At 47.4% G+C, this 19,751-nt stretch overlaps 1 protein-coding gene across 1 annotated transcript in view; it reads right to left on the bottom strand.

Annotated features, from left to right (window-relative positions):
* Positions 1–801: 801 nt before the first annotated feature.
* Positions 802–19,751, bottom strand: part of Adcy3 (adenylate cyclase 3) — an 87,097-nt gene continuing 68,147 nt past the window's right edge. The window contains exons 7-22 of the mRNA XM_026398336.2: positions 18,491–18,649; positions 17,497–17,674; positions 15,960–16,085; positions 14,084–14,226; positions 13,775–13,936; positions 11,154–11,241; positions 10,188–10,304; positions 8,168–8,427; positions 7,838–7,903; positions 7,211–7,292; positions 6,191–6,349; positions 5,543–5,689; positions 4,969–5,088; positions 3,513–3,636; positions 2,573–2,697; positions 802–1,938 (exon numbers count right to left, since the gene is read on the bottom strand). Of these exons, the coding sequence (XP_026254121.2) occupies positions 1,756–1,938; positions 2,573–2,697; positions 3,513–3,636; positions 4,969–5,088; positions 5,543–5,689; positions 6,191–6,349; positions 7,211–7,292; positions 7,838–7,903; positions 8,168–8,427; positions 10,188–10,304; positions 11,154–11,241; positions 13,775–13,936; positions 14,084–14,226; positions 15,960–16,085; positions 17,497–17,674; positions 18,491–18,649 (2,239 nt within the window). The 3' untranslated portion in view covers positions 802–1,755. The remainder of the gene's footprint in view (positions 1,939–2,572; positions 2,698–3,512; positions 3,637–4,968; positions 5,089–5,542; positions 5,690–6,190; positions 6,350–7,210; positions 7,293–7,837; positions 7,904–8,167; positions 8,428–10,187; positions 10,305–11,153; positions 11,242–13,774; positions 13,937–14,083; positions 14,227–15,959; positions 16,086–17,496; positions 17,675–18,490; positions 18,650–19,751) is intronic.

Below are 19,751 nucleotides of genomic sequence, written 5' to 3' on the forward strand. Positions count from 1 at the left end.
ACCTTTTTGTGGGGTAATAGGGCATATTTTGTGAAAGACTAGGGAACATTTCGATCTTTTGTGGGAGCTTCAAGTAATTTTGCCCTCATTTTCCTAAGACTTTGAAAATAAAGTTCTTAGGACACTCTAGATATGGAATACATCATATAGGTAAGAAGGGAAATGTGTTCAATCTTTGATTTGGAACAGTGGTCACTGTTTTATAAGGAATATGATGTGCTAGAGTACTATAGATAAAATAATTGGGGTTTTGTGTCTAATATATTGTTTCTTAAAGCATTTTAGTAGAGACTGAATGCATAATCACTGTGGGGGGAAAAAAACCTGTTGGAAATCTTATGAAAAAGGAGGGTCCATTTCCATTTATATCTTCCTTCTCCTCTAGAAACTCCAGGCCCCAGCTGCGTAATCTCACTCTCCATCTTCAGGGCCTTTCAGTGTGTTGTTTCTCCCTGTAACCGTGGGCCTCTGATGTGCTGGTACTTACTTTTTTCTGGCTTAGGGCCAGTTGACAGCTGTGGAAACCTGAGTCTGGCTTATCAGGGTCTCCCATCTCAATTCTTATCCCTCCTTTGCCCAGTTACAGATAGTAGGTGTTACTTCCTGAGGCCCAGAGCTATAGTCAGGCTTCACTCTGAAATGGCCGCTTCTTAGAACCTCATGAACGTGAGACACCTCTGTGTGTTTAAGAATAAAAGAGGGGCTCGGGTTGTGGCTCCACAGCAGAGCATTTGGCCTAGCCCGTGTGAGGCACTGTGTTCAATCCTCAGTACCATATAAAAATAAATAAAGGTATTGTGTTCGTCTACAACTAAAAATTAAAAAACAAAAGACACAGAGATGTTTCCGTTTAAGCTCTTCTAAGCATTTGGTTGGGCTGGCAAAGCACTTAGCAGGGTGCATTAACAGAATCTCCACAATGATTCCATTCAAGTTGAGTAAAGCTTTTAATAAAACAGTCTTGTTCTTTATCAATACCTGTAAATTCTCTTTTAAAGCAGTAGCAAAGGCGACTGTAGCAAGAGCTCAAAAGGCAAGGCAATATTGGAAAGTATTTTTTAACAGATTAAAAATATAAATGTAGAAGATCTGTTTATATATTTTTCTTTCAGAAATAACCCCCCTCCCCCCACCAGGTGAAAGGAAATATTGCACTTTCTGCTCTCATAACTAAGGTGATGGGGGTTCCAGAAGAACCTTTCAAGATTACCAGGAACATCAGGACAAGGGCCATTTAACCTAACTGGGACCATATAAAGACAGTCAGGTCTCCGTGGGAGCTCTCTTCACAATGAAAGCACTGTTGTCAGGTTCCAGCAGAAGTGGAGCATTATCCAAGTAGCCAAGCCCTACTCTTTTTAGCAAAGCTCCTATTCCTGTGCTCCCAGCCCAGTGGCAAAGGCAGCTTCATTCCACCTCTGCTGAATTCTTACTCACAGTGGCCATGGCCTCTCTGGGGGAAGAAGGGCTGAGTTGGAACTAGGGCTCTGGAAGGACTCTCCAAGTACTACGCCTAAGACTCCTACTCTGGGGAAGCTACAGGCACACTGAAGAATAGTATGGCCACCCTCAGAGCTGACATATCCACAAACAAGTGAAGGCTTAACATTTTAAACTTAAAGTCTATGGGAATGTGCACTTCAGTAATTCAGGAACATCAGGACGTGGTCATTGCCCTTTCCCAAGGCCTTTCTTCAATTCCAAAAGAAAGAAATTCTCCCTTTCCATGTGGGCTGTCATGGGAGCAGAGGCCATTCAGGAGTTGTCCACCACCTGGTGGGGCAGTGTAACAGAGGAGCCATTGGGGAAGGCAGCTGGCTTATCCTTCCCCTTCAAGAAAAAGGTCAGAAGCTCGCCCTTCCCTTTCACAAAGATGGGACCTCGTCTCACAAAGCGGAAGCCGTACTCTCGGAGGATGACCTGTGTTTCTTCTACTACCTGCACATGAAGGAGAAAGTAAGAGAGCTTGGGGTTAGAGAGGGAGCCTAGACTGTGCTGGGTTTAGAGGCCTGGGCTGAAAACGGATCCACACATACTATCTATACTCATGTGACCATTAGGTCCCAGTCAGTGCACATCTTTAATGTTCTATCCCAGACCCCCCAGAGAGCTCCAGGTGAGACCCGTGGAACTCGGGGCAACTGGTCCAAAGCCCTTCTCTAAGGCAGCCGTAGTCCTCTCTTCCAGTAGGACAGCCACAGGTCACCCATGTAGCAGACTACAGTCTGGGAACTTGTAACTCCCTGCTCTGTTCTCTGGGCTCCCAGTTCATGGAGCTTTTCTTGCAGACGCAGGTGACAGACATTAGGATTGCCCCGGAGGAAGTTGCTGTCAGCACCAAATATCAGTTCATACCAGAGCACAAGCTCTTCTCAACTCAAACAGACCTATTTGTTGCAAGTGGCCTGAACCATTTTCTTCCTTCTCTTGAGGCTTTAAAGGCCTCTCTTCCCATGCATGACCTTCACCTCACAGCTTTGCCAGCTTAGCATTCTGCGCCAGCAACAGGAGGCAGTGGTGCAGAGCATTCCTTGTGCTGTTTTTCTCCTATACCTGAGCATGCTGAACATACCTGAATGTTGCCCATGACCCCTGTGGACTCCATCCTGCTGGCCACATTGACTGTGTTGCCCCATATGTCATAGTGTGGTTTCCGGGCTCCAATGACCCCAGCCAGAACCCCTCCTTTGTTCATGCCTGGAGTAGGAGGCATAAAGTTCAGCACAGCCACATGCCAACCTTGGCATTATCCTCCCTCAGAAGCCACCAGTTCCTGTTTTATAAAAATTTTTACCTGACTCCCACCACAAAAGCTCTTGAATATGTAATACCTTGTATTGTTGAAGTCATCTTTAAGCTACTAGAAGACAGAACCATGTCTCCTAATTATCCTGTCCTCACCAAGTCCATGGCAAATGTTAACTACCCCCAATATGCCAAGTGATCTAGTCAGTGCAGTACTGGCCAGCTTCTAACATAGCTAGTACTTCAGGGCTCTGCAACTTCATCCAGGAGTGAGACCCTCTCAGTAGGGAATAGCATGTGACATTAACTCCTTTCAAAAGACAATCCACTCTTGAGGAGAGTCCTTAGCAGGCTCAGAAACACCCTAAAAGTTAAGACAACAGACCCACTTCCTGGGCATGTCAGAAGGAATGCTGGATTATGAGTATGTCATAAGGACAGGTCTAGCTCAACCATTTCATCTTTTTTTTAATATTTATTTTTTTAGTTGTAGTTGGACTCAGTATCTTTATTTTTATGTGGTGCTAAGGATCAAACCCAGGGCCTCGCATGTGCTAGGCAAGCGTTCTACCGCTGAGCCACAACCTCAGCCCTCATTCAGGTTTTCAATTTGAAGAGACTGGGCTAAAGATCCTTCAAATCCTCTCTAGCTCTGTGAGTCTGTGACCTCCCCACCCTAACTACTTTTGGTCTTCCTGAGCCTCTGGTATTTTTCTGCTGATATCCCCAGCACCAGACAGCCAGGGCAGGTGAGCTGGATCCCTTACCTATGCGCAGCATGAAGTTGTTGAAGGACTGATTGTTGATGTTTGTAAGTGTATCCTTCATGGCTAGTGCAAAGTCAGCCAGGTCAGCCAGGTGCTGCCAGCGTTCCTTGTCTGACTTTTCCTCCTGTGACAAGCAGTGGTGAAAGCGTCAGGAGCCACCCAGGCTCTCACTGGGGCAGCCTGCTCTCCTGCTTCCTTCCTATAGCAGCATTTACAAGGGAAGAGGTCTCTACATCTACTTGTTGGTGGCCTTTCCTACGTCCTGGAGTCTGCTGCAGCATATTGCTATGACAAGAGTTCATACAGGTTCCTCTAGCATTATCCTCCCTCAGAAGCCACCAGTTCACTAGGACACGACTGGCCATGGTAATGGGGGAGACAGACTCTACCCAACTCAGTTGCTTCCTGTCATCTACCTGATCATAACACAGATCTCCACCACCCTAAGCCTGGTCTTCAAGTTTTGGGTTTTTTTTTTTTTGTTTTGTTTTTTTGTTTTTTGTTTTTTTTTGGCACTGGGGATTGAACTCAGGGGCACTCAACCACGGAGCCACATCCCCAGCCCTATTTTGTATTTCATTGAGAGACAGGGTCTCACTGAGTTGCTTAGCGCCTCACTATTGCTGAGGCTGCCTTTGAACTTGCAATTCTCCTGCCTCAGCCTCCAAGCTATTGGGATTATAGGCATGTGCCACCGTGCCCAGCTTTTGTGTAGTGATTTTTGTCTGGATTCCTCAACTAGACTATAAATACTTTAGGGTGATGACCTACCTTCCACCTGCTTTGTTAATCTCATCCAGAAAGTAGAGATGGCAGTAGTACTGACATGGTTGTAAAGGTAGAACAGGGTGATGTTTTGTTTTTTTTTTTTTTTTTAATTTTAACATTTTATTTTTTCTTAGTTCTCGGCGGACACAACATCTTTGTTGGTATGTGGTGCTGCTGAGGATCGAACCCAGGCCGCACGCATGCTAGGCGAGCGCGCTACCACTTGAGCCACATCCCCAGCCCCGAGGGTGATGTTTTAAGGACAGTGCCTGACACAAGGGTTCTACAGGTCTGTATTAGCTTAGCAGAGAGCAGGCAGATAGCCAGTGAGTTCCCAGATCTTCCTTTTAAAGTTTCCATTGTTACAGAATTGTACAGGTTGCTCCTGCTCCCCAGTTATTATGAAAGTATGTATCCTAAAGGGGGCATGGTCACGATGTGCACAAACTGCCTTAGGCATCCGCTGTAGAACTGTAATGGGGATTTGTGTGTGTTCTTTTTCTTGGCTTTCTCAGTAAACTCTCTTATATCTGCACTGCATGTGCAGTATGTGTCTGGGAACCCTTTGTACAACAGTACTCGGTAACTTTTTGTTACACTTCTCATTTCCTACATGCTGGGTCTCTTTTCCCCGGGTAGAAGCCTTATCTCCTCTATAGACAGTTACCTACCTAACAAGCTTATTTACCTTATTGGAGCTGGAAAAGCCATTAGTGTTGACATCTGGGGTGACTCCTGAAGCTGCCATATAGGTGCTGCCAATGGTTTTGATCTTGGTGATGACCCGGAATTTGGGATTGTCAAGGAGCTGTGGCCAGGTTTAAGGAAAGAGAATTGTCAGTAGAATCAAAGGAGATGAATGAACCAACTAACAGGCTCCCATAGCATTCAGGAGATGCCAAAGTGCACACTTAGCAAACTACCTGACTTTCTGAGCCTCAGTTTCCACAATCCTAACACTGAGATAAAATTACTAGTCTCCTAGGGTATTTGAGCATGTATATAAAAGCATTTTCCCTGGTGTACAAGTTACTCAATAAATGTTTACTGAATGTGAGTGTGAGGGAAGAATCGGGCCTCAGGATTGGCTAGTCCTTATTTCTCAGGCTCCCATCTCACCCCTGAGACCCAGCAGTTCCAAATAGTTGCAGAAGTCCTTATGGGAAAGGGTTTGTCTGGGAAAATGTAGCCAGGCTAGGTTAATGCAGTTCTCTGTCCTGGGATAGGCTAGCTCTGACTGAAGGGGGTAGGAAGGCACTCACTGAATCGAAATCGGAGATGATCTCGTTGAGGAAGCGCAGACACTCAATACCACCATTATTGATGCTCTCTTCAGTATAGAAGTCAGCAAAGTTGGGCAGGGAGGCGAACATAACTCCAATCTCATCATAAGACTGGCTGTATAACTCCTAAAAGGAGACAGGGTCCAAGAGCTCAAAGGATGGCTGCCCAATGGGGTGATGTGCTAAGAAAACAAATCTGTCTTCTCCTACACACAGTGTACACTCAACTTTCTGAACTCAGACATCTCTCCAGTTATCCTAACTTGGTTGGAAAATAGCTCATCACAATTTTGAATAAATGAAAAAGTTTTCCTAGCTCTTGTAATAGCCTAGCTGTGAGAAAGAGGGTTTCGTGGAAATGGGAACCACTCTGTTTTTATAAGATCACAACAACAGAAAGCAGGACTCTGGCCAGGCCTTGCCTTCTGAAATGGGGCCTCAGAGATATGACCTACATGCACAATATCTACAATAGTGCCTTTTATAAGAGGCCTAGGAAACTCTTTTGTGTTGATATTGTTGCTGGTCAGGCTCAATTCCACCTGAGACCCAAACCACCATGAGAAGACCTGCGCCCAGAGGGCTCCCTGGAAGGAAGAGCATATGGCCTCCAGACCATGTTCTCACCTCATCTCTCTTCTTAGAGCCCAGAAAATGGCGAGCGACATGCTCAGGCAACATGTTGGTGACCAAGGCCTCGTTCCAGCGTCGCATCTCGTAGACACGTTCCTTTTGGTCATGGACTTCAATCTTCCACAGGAATAGTGTCCGTGCCAGTTTTTCCACCTACAGACACAGATAGACAAGATATGTGCTCTAAAAGCTAGCTAGGTGATGGAAAGATAAAGAGTGGGGCCTCAATGGAGGGGTTCCCTTGGGAAAAATGAAGGAAGACGGCTAAGTGGCAAAGGACGTAGACCTGAGAGGACTCATAATCAAAAAGGCTGTCCCATAACTAAAGTATGGATCCTGGCCTCTTTGATTATAGCCGAGATCCAAGAGGCCTTTCCTATGTGTGGGGACTCCTGAGACCTAATTTTAGCTGCAGGTTTGTCATAGGCAGGTGGAGGTGGGAGGGTTGGGGGGAATCTCCCAGCTCAGGGTGTAGTCCCCTTTTCCAGAAGCTCCACTTGGCTGAGAAGTGGCTTAGGAAGACTATCCTTTCCTTGGCAAACCACTGGTGGTACCTGAGCTAACATGGATTCCTTGTGTGGTTATCTCCCTGCCCTATCTTCCTTCCTTCCTTTTTATTTCATCCATTTAACCCCAAACTTCATGAGATCCCTTTCCTTTCTCTTCTGGCTCTGTGATCAGTGCATTAGTAACCCCCTCCCCTTGCCACATGCCAGGGTGAATACAGAAACCTTGAGTCCCAGCCTAGGGACTGGACCTTATCCAGGCCTTTGTGTTAGCACGTCACCCTCCCCCAACCCCCATGCTCCTTTAACTCCCTGGAGGAGGTCAGAAGAAGTAAAGAACTGTTCTCCTTGTATTGCTGAGGAAGAAACCAGAATAGGGAGAAGGCAGTGGCTTGCCAAGGGCCACAGGTAAGGCTGGGTCTAGGAAGGGTTCTAGGATCCTGGAACTGCCTTTTGGGAGGCTCTGATGGGTTTGGGTCTGTAGGACAGAGAGTGTGTAGGTACTCACGTGGCGGGAGAAGTAGTAAAAGCTCAACATCATGATGATGATCATCACTGTCATTGAGTACTTAGAAGGCACCAGCGGCAGCCTGCCAGGCATACAGAATACAACTGAAAGCACCCATGCTGCCTTCCTGTAAGGAACTTGCGTTCCCTCTACCTGGGTTTTATTGGTTCCTATCATCCTGAGCCTTGGAAGTTACCCCCACCACTATACTCCTTTACATGAAGTCCTTACCTCCTGAGGCAGCAGAACTTCCCTAGGCCATTGGACTTCTAATAGTCAGCCAGGGCCTTGCTACACTGGGTGTTTACATCAGGGCTACTCCCCAGAGAGTACCTTACTGATCACAGAAGCTGTTAGAACCATGTAAGGAGTCTGGAGAAGGGAAGAGACTAATATCACAGCAGTGGGACCAGGGCCCAATCTTACCATGACTTTTTCTAACTTTCATCCTTGTTTTTGTGTGGCACTATATTTAATTTCCATTACTGAATGGTATTCTGTATGAAGACACAACACAACTTATGTGCCTTTGAAAGGTTGAGATCCCAGGATACTGGCTTCTTACATTCCCTGTCTCTAGAAGAAGGACCACAGATGCAGAGACCAAGGAGGGGAACACTGACTTACCTGTCAGTGCCATTGAGCCCAGGGGTAGAAAATACCTGCATCTTCTCTAAGGCCACCAAAGGAAAGCTGTGAGGCAGATAAGAGCACATTCAGGCTGCATCTTTGAACAACAGGTTGATGCCCAGTCTTAAATCAAGATGGAGAGGACCTGTTCCCAGATCATAGCCAGCCAGTGACATGTCTGAGAAACCACAAACCCTGGTTCCCATATAAGCCTTTGATGGGCCCCAGAGGCAGAATGCCACCTCAGTGCAGGCCCATGACCTTGAAATGGAGACTTGGGGTAGAGGGATGGAGACCATGCAGATCCCCAATCAAACTTCATCTTACTCATGCTCCTGAAAGCGTTTGTGGTCGTATTCGTCAAAGATGGGGCACCAGGCATAGAGGTTGATGGCGGCCACTGCACCCGTGACGAGCAGCATGAGTGTGAGCTTCACCATATGGCTGACCTGCACCAGCATGATGGTGGCGATGAGGGATAGCACGGCAATGTAGTTGTAATACTTGGGGTTCTCCAGGCAGCCTCCCTCCAGCTCCATCCCTGCAGTTCCGTTGTAGGGTCCGGTGTAGTACTGGAGACAGCTAAGCTAGAGGCCAGGGTGATCAGGAGGGGAACAGGTGTACAAGGGAACAGCAGACACTGGTTAGAGAGGGCTATACCATGGCAGTGACCATTTCACTGCCTCCTGCACCTTCCTCAGAGAAGGATGGGGAAAGTGACCAGGGAATAATACAAAATTATTATTTGCTAAGAGTTTTACCATATATCTCATTTGATGTTCAGAAAAACTCACTTGTGTTTTTAGTATTGTCCCTATTGCATAGAAAGCTTAGAGGCTGGACTTGCATAATTAGCAAGCAATAAAGTGAACCAGGAGCCAGGTCCTTAGGCTTCCAATCCAGCATGTTCTTCAAACCACACTGTCACTGCAGGAGGGGCTATGACCAGTCTGCCTCTACTACCACTTCCCTATGGTGACAGCAAATCTCTGCCCAAACTGCCCTCTAGATCACTACCTTCGCTGGATTCATTGCTGTGCAGATGTGATCAACAGAAAGTATAGACATCAACTGGAGAAAAAAATAAGTAAAATTGTGTGTGTGTGTAACTTCCAGTTCATCTGGCTTCAGGCAAGGTCTTGGCATATAATTCTAGCACATGCAGTATTATCACCTCAACCCATTTGTTTTTACCCCACCAAGCAGTGATCTCCAGATATTCTGCAGGGCATCCATGACCCTGTTAAACTGTAGGCCCCAGATGTGGGCACCAGCCTCAGGTGTATTCTGACATGCAGGAGGTTAGGGGCCTTTCCCTATGTGGTAGGCATTGCAGCTCATGGGTGTGGTCGGCTCTGGAGCACGTAACTAATCAGACTTCTGATTGATGGTTGCAGCCCTAGAGCTTTTTTACTTACACTACTGCCAGAATCAGTCTTCATGCTGATTTCATTGCTATACTTAAATTGTTAAAATCTGGCAAGTAATATGATGGCATGATACTTGAAGAAAGGACTTTTTAAAAAGAGAGTGCATATGGTACTACCACAATCGGAGGAAGCTGTGACAACTGACAAGAGAACATCATGATAGCTCTAAGCACTCAATGCTCAATAAATGCCTGGTGGCTCTAAATCAATAGATCTGAGTTTCCAACTCCTGTCCCTTCTTCCTAGGAAAGCATCTGGCTGCCCGCTCACAGAACCCCCAGTTCTTTATGAACTGAGGAGAACAGAAGATGTTTTGTCTTCCAGCCATCTGGGCCCTGTAAAGCTGCTGTTCCTACTGTCTCACCTTTCTAGGAAGTTCTGGCCATGTTCAGAAGGTAAACAGGAGCTCCTTTGGTGAAACAGGTTTACCTCCCTGGCCTGGATGGATGGTTGACACTAGCCCACACTGTAAGGACTGTTTCATATGGACAGAATGCTTATGTATATTGCACTCTTTAAACAAGGAGACATGAAGGAAGGAAACTCAGGAGTGGGATTTAAAACTGCTTTAATTCTTGACACTTGACTTCATGTTACTGACTGGCTGTGAAGAAAAGTCAGTGTATCTTTCTGAGCCTTAGTACTTTCATATGAACCTATAGATACTGATGCATTTAGCTCAGAACTAGATTCATGGAACTGGGCTCAGACTCTGAGAAGGAAGATCTGCAAGGAAACAAGTCAATCTCAGAGGTTCCTTGGGTGACAGCAGAAGACCCATTCATCTGGCTGGAATCATCATTTTAGGAACTTAAATGCCACTTAAATCTATGTCTGCTTGCAAAGGAATGGACCAACAGACTGCTCATACAGCCAAGAAGCCCTTCTCCAACGGGAACTTGGACAGAGGCGCTTACCATGTCTACGATGTTTGCCATAACCAGAATAAAGATGGCTAACATGGCCCAGGTGTTCCTGGCCCAGCGGGTCCGGTCAATCCAAGTCGAGAAGGCCACAAGTTTCTTAGGAAAGGCCTAGAAGGAATAGAATTTCAAGGGTCATGAGCCTTTGATAGCCCTTTGTCCAGTATACATGACTACTGATAACTCTTGTTGCTCCCATACTCTGTTCCTAGGAACCTAAAAAGTGCCTTGCCACTGGGTCACCCAAAAACTGATCAAGTGGGACCACACTAAGAAGACAGTACCAGAGTCCAGGTACTCTTTATCAGTCCTTCAGGTGTGTGTGTGCAACTCCATGGCCTCCAGTTGTAGTACTTGGCAAAAATGCTGACCATTCCAGGAGCATGGACAACACTGGCCAATCACTCTCCATGTCCAAGAGCATAGGACAGGGTAAGGAACAACTTTCAGGACCAGCCTTCTGCCTAACCACCTATCCCACCCTTTCCTAGGTCATTACACCTAAATCCCCCAGGTTACCTGGCAAGCCACCTGTCCGATTTCTCTAAAACATTCCTTTTCTCTTATCCTTCTGATCAAACACTGCCTGGCACCGCCTGTGCCTGCAGGAGAGTCTTAATCCCTTTAGTCTGGTTTTTAAGGTCTTTCATAGTCAGAGCCAACCCACCTTCCAGCCAGGCCTGCATTGCCTTTCTACCCAGGTTCCCCTTTATCCAGATTACCTTACTTGTATGCTGTAGTACCATGGCCCATCTGAGTCCAGCCCAGCGGGTTTGCTTAGCTGACAGTGAACAGATGAATGGATGTATGAATGAGGGAGGGAGTGGATAAATGCCTGAACCATCCCAATAAAAGACAAGAGTCAGAATCTGTCAGGAAGCATAGCTCCTTTAGTATGCAGTTTTATAGAAGTGCACTCTCTTCCAGAAGCTTCCAAGCCCAACAGACAATGCTTCTTACCCGTGGGAAGATGGCAGCCATTGAACAGATGGTCAGGATCAGGAGCAGAATCTCCCCAACCACAAAGGTCACATAGTTTGTCATCAGCCTATGGCAGAGAAATGATGATTAAAGTACAAGTGAGATTAGGTGAGGAGCTTGGAGAGTGGAGACAAGCATGGCACAGGCTTGTGCCTGCAGTTACATGTGACACCAGAGAATTGCTGCTGCACAAAACGAGAGGCCCTAGGCAATACGATATCACTTAGTACAGGGCCTGGGAGTGCACCACCTCCCCAGTTGTCCTCTGGGACATTTCCCAGATAAAGGGGAAAGAGCCACAGATATACCAAATGGCCCAATAAAAACTTGGGGTGGCTGGGGTTGTAACTCAGTGGTAGAGCACTTGCCCAGCGTGAGGCTCTGGATTTGATCCTCAGCACCACATAAAAATAAATTAAGAGATTGTGTCCATCTACAACTAAATATTAAAAAAAAAAAAATCTTGGGAAGGGATTCTTAGGAATGAGCATCTGCTTTGTAACCATGGTAAATAGTTCAGAACTCCTGCTGAGGGTCACTCTGTCTGACATATCCTTTGACTCCTCAAAACCTCAGTGGCAAGGTCCTTCCACATCCAGTTCATCCCATTCACTGAGAAATCTGCTCTCACTGAGGTCCTCGTGCCCATTCCCATTTCACCCTTTCACAGAGAGTGAAGAGCTTCAGAAACCTTATGTTGCTAAATCCCCTGTCCAGTTTGAGGTCATCTCTTAATTCCTTGAAACATTCTCACTTGGTTTTCAGGATCTTTTCACTCTCTGCTGGTTCTGTCTGTCTTCCTATCTCTATACACAGTTGTACCACTCAACTTAGGCCTTGACCTACTTCTCTTTGCACCTACAGTCTCCCTTGAGGATTTCATCATATCTCATGCTCTTAATGTACCCTGTGAGGAGATGACTTCCAAGTTGACATCTCCACTCCATTATCCCCCCAGTTCTCAGATTACAACTGAGCTGCCTATGGACAGTGTCTGTAGGCATCTCAAATTTAACATAGCCAAAACCAAATTCCTGATCTTTGCCTCTCCAATGTTCCTTTTCCTATATTGTCCATCTTTTGGTTAATGGCAACTCCATTCTGCCAGATACCAGTCAAAAACCTTAGAGGCATCATTCATTTTTCATACCTCAAAACCAATGTCAGCAAATGCTGTCAGCTTTGTGTCCAAAATATATTTAGAGGCCAACTCTCCCACAATAAAAGTCAGAATCCAACCACTTATCCTCTTGTCTAACTTCAGTCTGGCCTAAAGTGCCATCACATGGTTTGTTTGGATCAATGCCACCCCTTACTGGTCTTACTGTTTGCACTCTTGCTCATTAAACTCTGCTCAACATAGCAGGGGCATCATTCTCAAATATGTGCCCCAACAGGTAACTACTCTGCTTATGTTCCTCCATTGTCCTCCCATTTGAAGAGAGCCAGCACCCTGCTATGGCCTCTAAGACCCGAACTCTCTACCTTGATTCATTCCTACCACTGTCCCTGCATCTCCCCCCCATTCCAGCAGCATTAAGCCCTTGCTGTGCCTCCAGAAAGGCTAGACCCGCTGTGCCTCAGCATTGACTGAGACAGGCACTCCCAGATAGCAGAAAGCCTGCTCCTTGCCCCCTTCAGTGCTTTACTGAATTACCACCTCATCAGTGAGCTCTGCTCTGAGTGACCTATAAAAAATATGTAAACTTCTATCCTTGCTTTAATTTTTATCTGAAATACTTACCACTGTCTGGATATATACTTTAAATTATTTAAATATCCATGTGTGACTTTCCCTATGAGATTCTAAGTTTGATGAAAGCAGGGATTTCTTTATGCTTTGTTCACTGCTGTATCTCTAGACCTTAATTCTCAAGCACAAAGTATATATAAATATTTGTAAACTGAATGACTTTGATCTCAAAACAATCTTGAGAGTTCGCCAGGATGGGATCATCACCCTTACTTTACAGATGAGTGCACTGGGTTCCAAGAGCACCTGCCACAGTGTTCCATCTGGAACTTGAGATGGTGTGGCTGAGGCCAAGGCTTTTTACAGCTACTAAAACAGATCCACATAGGCTCCACACACCTGCTCTCTAATGGGAATGCCTGGGCAGGAGGGAGTTGCTAATCAGCCACCAGAGACTGGCAGGGTCATGTTTATCTTTCAGGTGGGGCTTAAGAGTTGTGCAAGAACTCTGGAACACCCTACTTGCACCAAAGGACCTATTGCTGAGGACATCTGTGCTCACCCTAGAATCTGGCTTTACTAAGATAAGCCAAGAAAGGGAAGCCAGGTTGGCCTTGGTGACGGGTTGAGGCAGCATCCCCATTCTTGTCCCCCAAACCCCTGGGGCCTATCCAGCCAAGTTTTCTAATCCTCTTGAATGCCTCTGTCCCCTAGCTTTCTTGTCCTGCTTAGAACCCCATTCTGGTGCAGAGCCAGAGAAGGAAGGTGCATGGAGCAGAGATGGGGCCTGTGCCCTGACACTGGGCTCCAGCTGAGGTGCCTGCCTCTCACACCTCTGTGCCCTAGGAGGTCCCTCACCTTTCTCCCTCTCCTGGCCTATTGGTCCCCTCCACTGCCCCTCCCTTACCAGGGGTCAATGAGTATCTCAACCAGGGCTGTGCAGAGCAGGACCACACAGGAGCAGCTGAAGGCAGCCCCGCTCTGCTTTTCCTTCTCCACTGAGTAGCGGATTTCCATCTCTGGGTCCATGAACCGCATGGATAGGAGAAAGGTGTTTCTCTTCTTTACCCTGCAGTAGAAACAAGCCCCATGAACCACAAATGCCACATCTGCTACATCCTATGAGTGGGACCATATTTCATATGACTGGTTTCCTGTATCCCACATAAGGGCCTGTGAGAAGCAGTGTTCTAGGACCTCTGCAGTGGCCACTTACACCTGGGCAGACTCTCGCTCCAGCAGGGCCTCATTGAGTAGCTGGTTGAGCTCATGCTCATCCTCAGAAGCATCCACCACACGGTCAGCCAGGTCTTGGAGGCGCAGCCTCCGGCGGGGGTTGGGAAACGAGGGGTTGTCTGCCTGCAAGCCAGAGAGGCAGAGTCAGTAGGGCTGATGGGGTAATACAATGAGAAGATTTGGGAAGGATGAAGGTGGAGGGGGAAGGGAACAAAAGAGGTCATGCTCCTGAGGACTAGACTCATTATCTCTAAAAAACATTTTCACAGGAAGTCTTCCAGATGCTCCCATGTTGTTTCATCCTGCTTGGACCCAAAGCTGAACCAATCCTGTCTGGTCTTTCTAGACCCCTAGTCTGCTGATGGCAGTGTTTTGGGAAGCAGCCCCTTGACACCTGATTAGGAGGTTAGAATTCAAGGCAGTACTGAAGAGTACAGTTCTGTCACATCCTCCTGCTGGAAGAGGGGTCACATGAAGCCCTACATGTTGACATCTTTGAGGGCACAAGTGACCTTCAACCCTAGGGCTTAAGGGAATGGCAAAAACTCACTTCTGGCCCATTTTGCAAAGGAGTATGAATAGGGTATGATGGGAGGGTAGAAAATGTCCTTGTTGCTAGTGGGCTGAAAAGGGGAAGGTGGGCAGTGCTGGGGCTTCTGCCACCTTAGTCCTAGTCACAAAGGAAAGGTATCAACTCTACAAATACAACTCCAGCTATGACTACACAGCTGTCAGTCCAAATAACAAGAGTGTTGGAGCTGTCACAGCAGGTCCAGGAGTGCACCAGGGAGCCAGAGCCAGGACTCCCTAGTCTTCAGCTCAACTGTGCTGAGTTTGACCCTACCCCAGATAATCCCTGCTTCCCCAGTTCCTTTTTTTTTTTTCTCTCTGGCTGGGCTCTTTAGGCACCAAGAGCCTAAGTTCAGGAAGCATACCCTGGAGCATAGTGACAAAAGCTAATGATTAGGACATGAAGAGTCACAGGCTGCTAAAGCCATCTCTATGTACATGTTATTGAGTTATGTCAAATCTGTAAGTCCACTTTTCATCAAGAAAATCACCAATCAGGAAAAGCTGCGGAATACTGATTGCTCAAGGAAAAGCCAGTTACATTAAGCTTTGTCTACCACCTTCTCTGATATCAGACACAAAGGCCTTGGGAACAACTCTCCTCTCATTGCACAGAGAGACCAGCCAAGCAAGGCAGAGAGCTCCATCTCCAGTTCACCTTTGTCAGTGTATCCACTCAGCTGGCTCCTTGGTGCTAAGGATGCTCTTTGGTTTTCTGCAGTGCTGGAGATGGAAACCAGGACCTCAAGTATGCTCAGCAGGTACTGTACCATGGAGCCACATCTCCAGCCCCTAAGAGCTTCTTGGCAGTGGGGGCAGTTCTGGATCATCTCCTAAGACATGCCCATTCTCTGGGTCAGCATACTAGTCGTTAATTGTGTGGGCTTTGGAAATGTCCATCTGTGCATGGAACTTGTGGGTCTGACCTAGCCAGAGGGGTAAGTCTAGCTTAGAAGTCTCACTCTCAATAAAACAGTCTCGGATCCTACAGAATTTTCCATGGATGTCCTTACTGATCTCAAACCTGTAGGATTCTGGGCCATGTGACTACAGGAGGCCTCACAGGCACATGCCTCTTGGAACTTATCCATCTTGACTTCATGTAACTGATGAAGAGACAGTTATACTGTCTAAATGTGGTCACTGCTAAAAAGGAGCAGCATCCAGGCTAGTGACAAAGCCTCCCACTTCCAGTATGTACCTCCTTCCTACTGCAGCAAACCTACCTCTTCCCAGTTCCTACCCACAAGTTGGCCCTTGGTGAGTCCTCCTTGCTCTGGGCCTACCTGGGCCTCCTGCTCCTCAGCCTCCTCCAATGTGGAGCCACTGGCCTGGGCATTCCCATTGGGTTCCTTTGTCTCAATAAGGGCAGGGGAGCTGGGCTTTGAGGTTGGAGCTCCATTTGGTAGGGCCTGCAGTAGAAAGAAGCATCCATCAGGTCTCCAGATACTGTCTGCTGCACATTCCAGTCTGTAGGCAGTCTACTATTATTCTAGAATCTTCCCACTAGAGTTGTCGAAGCCTCACTGACCTAGAAATTCCACCATTCAGTTTCTCCTCTAGAACATTAATTTTAAAATGCTGTCATTTTCTAATATCAATTTTTATCAAAAGTTTTCTAAACAGAAGACCTAATTGGTCTAATTCCTTCTTCAAAACAGTAACTCAGTGACAGTGACTGGGATCTGTTTTCGTGGAGGGCCCTGCAACTGCTTCTTGGTCTGAAAAACCTCCAGAAACCAGTGAATTTTTCCTTGACAGAGTGAGTGAAACACTGTACTGCAGGGGAAACGGGAAATGCAGTCTTGTGGCTAACTAGTTCATTCATTCAACCAGTAAGTATTTGTGGAGTACAGACAAAATGGCCTAAACTGGTGGACCAGATATTCTCATGAAGAAGGGCAGACAGTGGCAAAATAGATAAGGAAAAGATGCAGTTCATAGAAAGATGGCTGGGTGAGTAGGACGGTGGGCGTAGAGGTTGTTGGGAGTCCTTTAGTAAAGAGGTAGTGTCACTGTGAAGATGGCATTTCAGTAATAAATGAAGGAGTAAGTCAAAAGGGAATTCCCAGTGCAAAGGCTCCAGAGTAGGCTGTGTCCTGAGGATGAGTGGCAGCCAGGGGGCCAGGGCTGTTGGAGCAGGTGAGCAGAAAGGGACCATGGGAGGCACCATGGAGAGAACAGACAGAGGCAGGACCACAGATGGCTCTGTTGTTTCTGTACCTTTCCTCTCCCCACCCTTCTTTGTACGAGGTTTGAGCCCAGGAGCAATTCACCACTGAGCTACATTCCCAGGCCTTTTTATTTTTTGAGATGGGATCTAAGATGCAGAGGCTGGTCTCAAACTTTTGATCCTCCTGCCTCAATCTTCCATGTCACTGGGTTTACAGATGTGTGCCACTTCAGGGCCTGTTCCTTCCTCATTTCCCACTCAGGAAACCTGCCCTGGCTTTAGTTTCCTCCTCCTCGATGGCTGCCCCTCCTCATTCTGCATATTCTCCCTGGCGTTCAGCTACTTACACAATTACAGCAGCCTCCCTTCTGGATTTGTCTCGGGATATACAGCAATCATCTTAATTCCAACTTGCCATGAAAGACCCTGTCTCCCCTACAATCACCTTGCCTCTGAAAGACACTACCACTGGACTCCTGCACCACAGGATGCAGAGTAATTCTTTATATCAGCCTGCCTCTTGCCTCTCATAGTCAGCCATCTTCAAGTCCCACCAACCTCTCTTTTACAACTGTTCTTTAAAAAAAATAAGATCGTTTTAATTCCCTCCTTTCCAAATCTCTGCTCCAAGGGTGTGGTAGGGAATTTACCGAGCCGTTGAGGCCATTTTGGGTGGCGGTTTTCTTCACCTCTGGCCTGGAGGCAATGATGAGGTAGGTTTCGATGCCCTTCTCATCTAGGTAATCACAACGGCTGCCCCCATCACCTGGCTCCACATCGAACTCTCCTTTCAGGCAGTCCATGGTGCTTTGGGAGATGTGCACACGCCTGGATTACAGAGGGGGGCCTTGAGCATGTGTCTTAGACAGCCTTTGCCCGTACTAGGGATGGTCAGTGCATCACAGGCACTGGCTGCTGCTCTGGCCTGTATCCCCGGGTATGTAGGGCAGAGGCCAAGTGGGGACACTCTTGTGGCTAACTAGCTGTGTAGACAGTGTGGCATCCACTTCCCTGAGCCCCAGCATTGGGTCTTTAAAACAAGAACACAGTTTTTCCTCATGGACCAAATGAGATAAGGAATGTAATAAGCTCTGAACTCGAATAACGTCATAAGCTGATTATTCCCTATCTTGCATGATTCTCAGTTGCAAGCCTGATGCCAATGGGTGGTAAAACCCACTCTGAGTCACCAGAGGACAGAAATGGAACTGTCTCTGAGGAAGCTCCCTGGCCTGGTGGGAAGGCTGAGCTTGGCCTGTCCACCCTAAGGGCAGGGCCTGCCGGGATATTTGGTTCTGGTTCTGTAGAAGAGCTCAAGAGAGTGGTTCGAGAGGCTGTAAGCCATAAAGTATGGCCTCCAGGCCTGCTGCCTGATTATTACTAGTCAGGACACCTTTCAGGAGTCCCGAACTGTAACATCAGTAAGTATAGGACAGACTGCTGCAGAGGCACCAAAGAGGCAGGCTCCCAGAGGAAGGTCTCAGAGTGGCCTTAGCCAGGCATAAGTAGAAGGGAAGGAACTCTGCTACTGGGTGGAAAGGGGGCCCTCAAGGCTTCTTGTCTCATTAGGGCCACTGCCTTGAGGGTGGATGAGATGTTCCCTTCATAGATCCTCACACCTGCCCACACTGAAGGCGTACTCACCCAGGAATGCCACCAGCCTCCATCTTGTTGGCCACAGTGACATCGGTGGACCACACATCGTACTGCCAGCGCTTCTGTCCCAGGACACCACCCAGCACAGTGCCTGTGTGCACCCCCACACGCATGTCCACTCCAGTCTTGGTCTTCTCCCGCACATACCTGCCAGGCACACAGAGGTGTTAGGGTTCAGCTCTGTGTGAGGCAGCCTCACTCTCCCTGCAAGAGAATTCTGCATGAACTGCCCTCCCCTCCAGGCTGAGGGGCCTAGCACATGCCCTGAGGCTTCCTGCTTCAGCTGAGCAGCTGCAACAGGACAAGGCAGGGCAGGACCTAGCAGTAGATCCAACAAACACAGGTCAGTGAGACTTGGGGCAAGGTGTCTGGGGACATAGTACTCTCTTCCCCTGAGGGACCTCTAATTTCTCTCTTCAAATTGTTCACTTATTCATTCATAAAGTTACTGTTCCATCGAGAATCTAGAATGTGCCCAGCATCCTCTATGCTGCAGACACAGAGGTGAACAACCTCTGTGAAGAGTAACTTCCTTAACAACTCCAGAAAAAGACTAATACAAATTTCAACAATCGGCCTGCTGGGGGAGTAGAGGTTAAAATTTCTAATCCTGAACTACTGTCACCCCAGGGGGGACTGCCTTTGTGTCTTTCCAAACTAAAGGAAAAGGGGCTTAACCTGAGAGACTAAGAATGCAGAGCTGCTCCTAGAGGCCACAGGGAAGAGCAAATGACATCTGGGCTCCATTAGAGGGGAGAAGCCTCCTAAGACCTTCTTTTTCCACCCTCTCCTGGGCCACCAGAGAAACCAGTTTCATGTGGAGCAGCACAAGGGGAAGCCTGCTCCCAGCTCTTGTGGGGCGCTGGAGCAAAGGGCAGGTTCCAATGCCACCCTACCGCCATCTATGGCATGCGACCCAGCATTCGCTTCATGTTGACATGGGAAGGGCTGTCCCTGAACTGCATCTGTCTTAGAGGGTCGTGGTGAGAAAACAGAAAAAGGGGAGAACTCCTGGGGAGGCGGGTCCTCAGGAAAACATGGAGCAGTGTGATGGTTTTCACAAAGCAACTTTTGATAGAATGAGGTCGCCAAAGGCTGAGGCATGGCCAGAGGCTGTGGAGAAGCCATGTCCTGACTTGCCAAGGTTGAGGACTCAACCTTATTCCACACCTCAGGCAGATTCCTGGCATCTGGTCAGACCAATGAAAGGCCTACTTCTCCCCAGCCAGGGCCAAGAAGCCTGCCCTGG

Source organism: Urocitellus parryii, chromosome 12 (genome assembly GCF_045843805.1).
Source record: "Urocitellus parryii isolate mUroPar1 chromosome 12, mUroPar1.hap1, whole genome shotgun sequence".
In the NCBI taxonomy this organism is placed as follows: domain Eukaryota; kingdom Metazoa; phylum Chordata; class Mammalia; order Rodentia; family Sciuridae; genus Urocitellus; species Urocitellus parryii.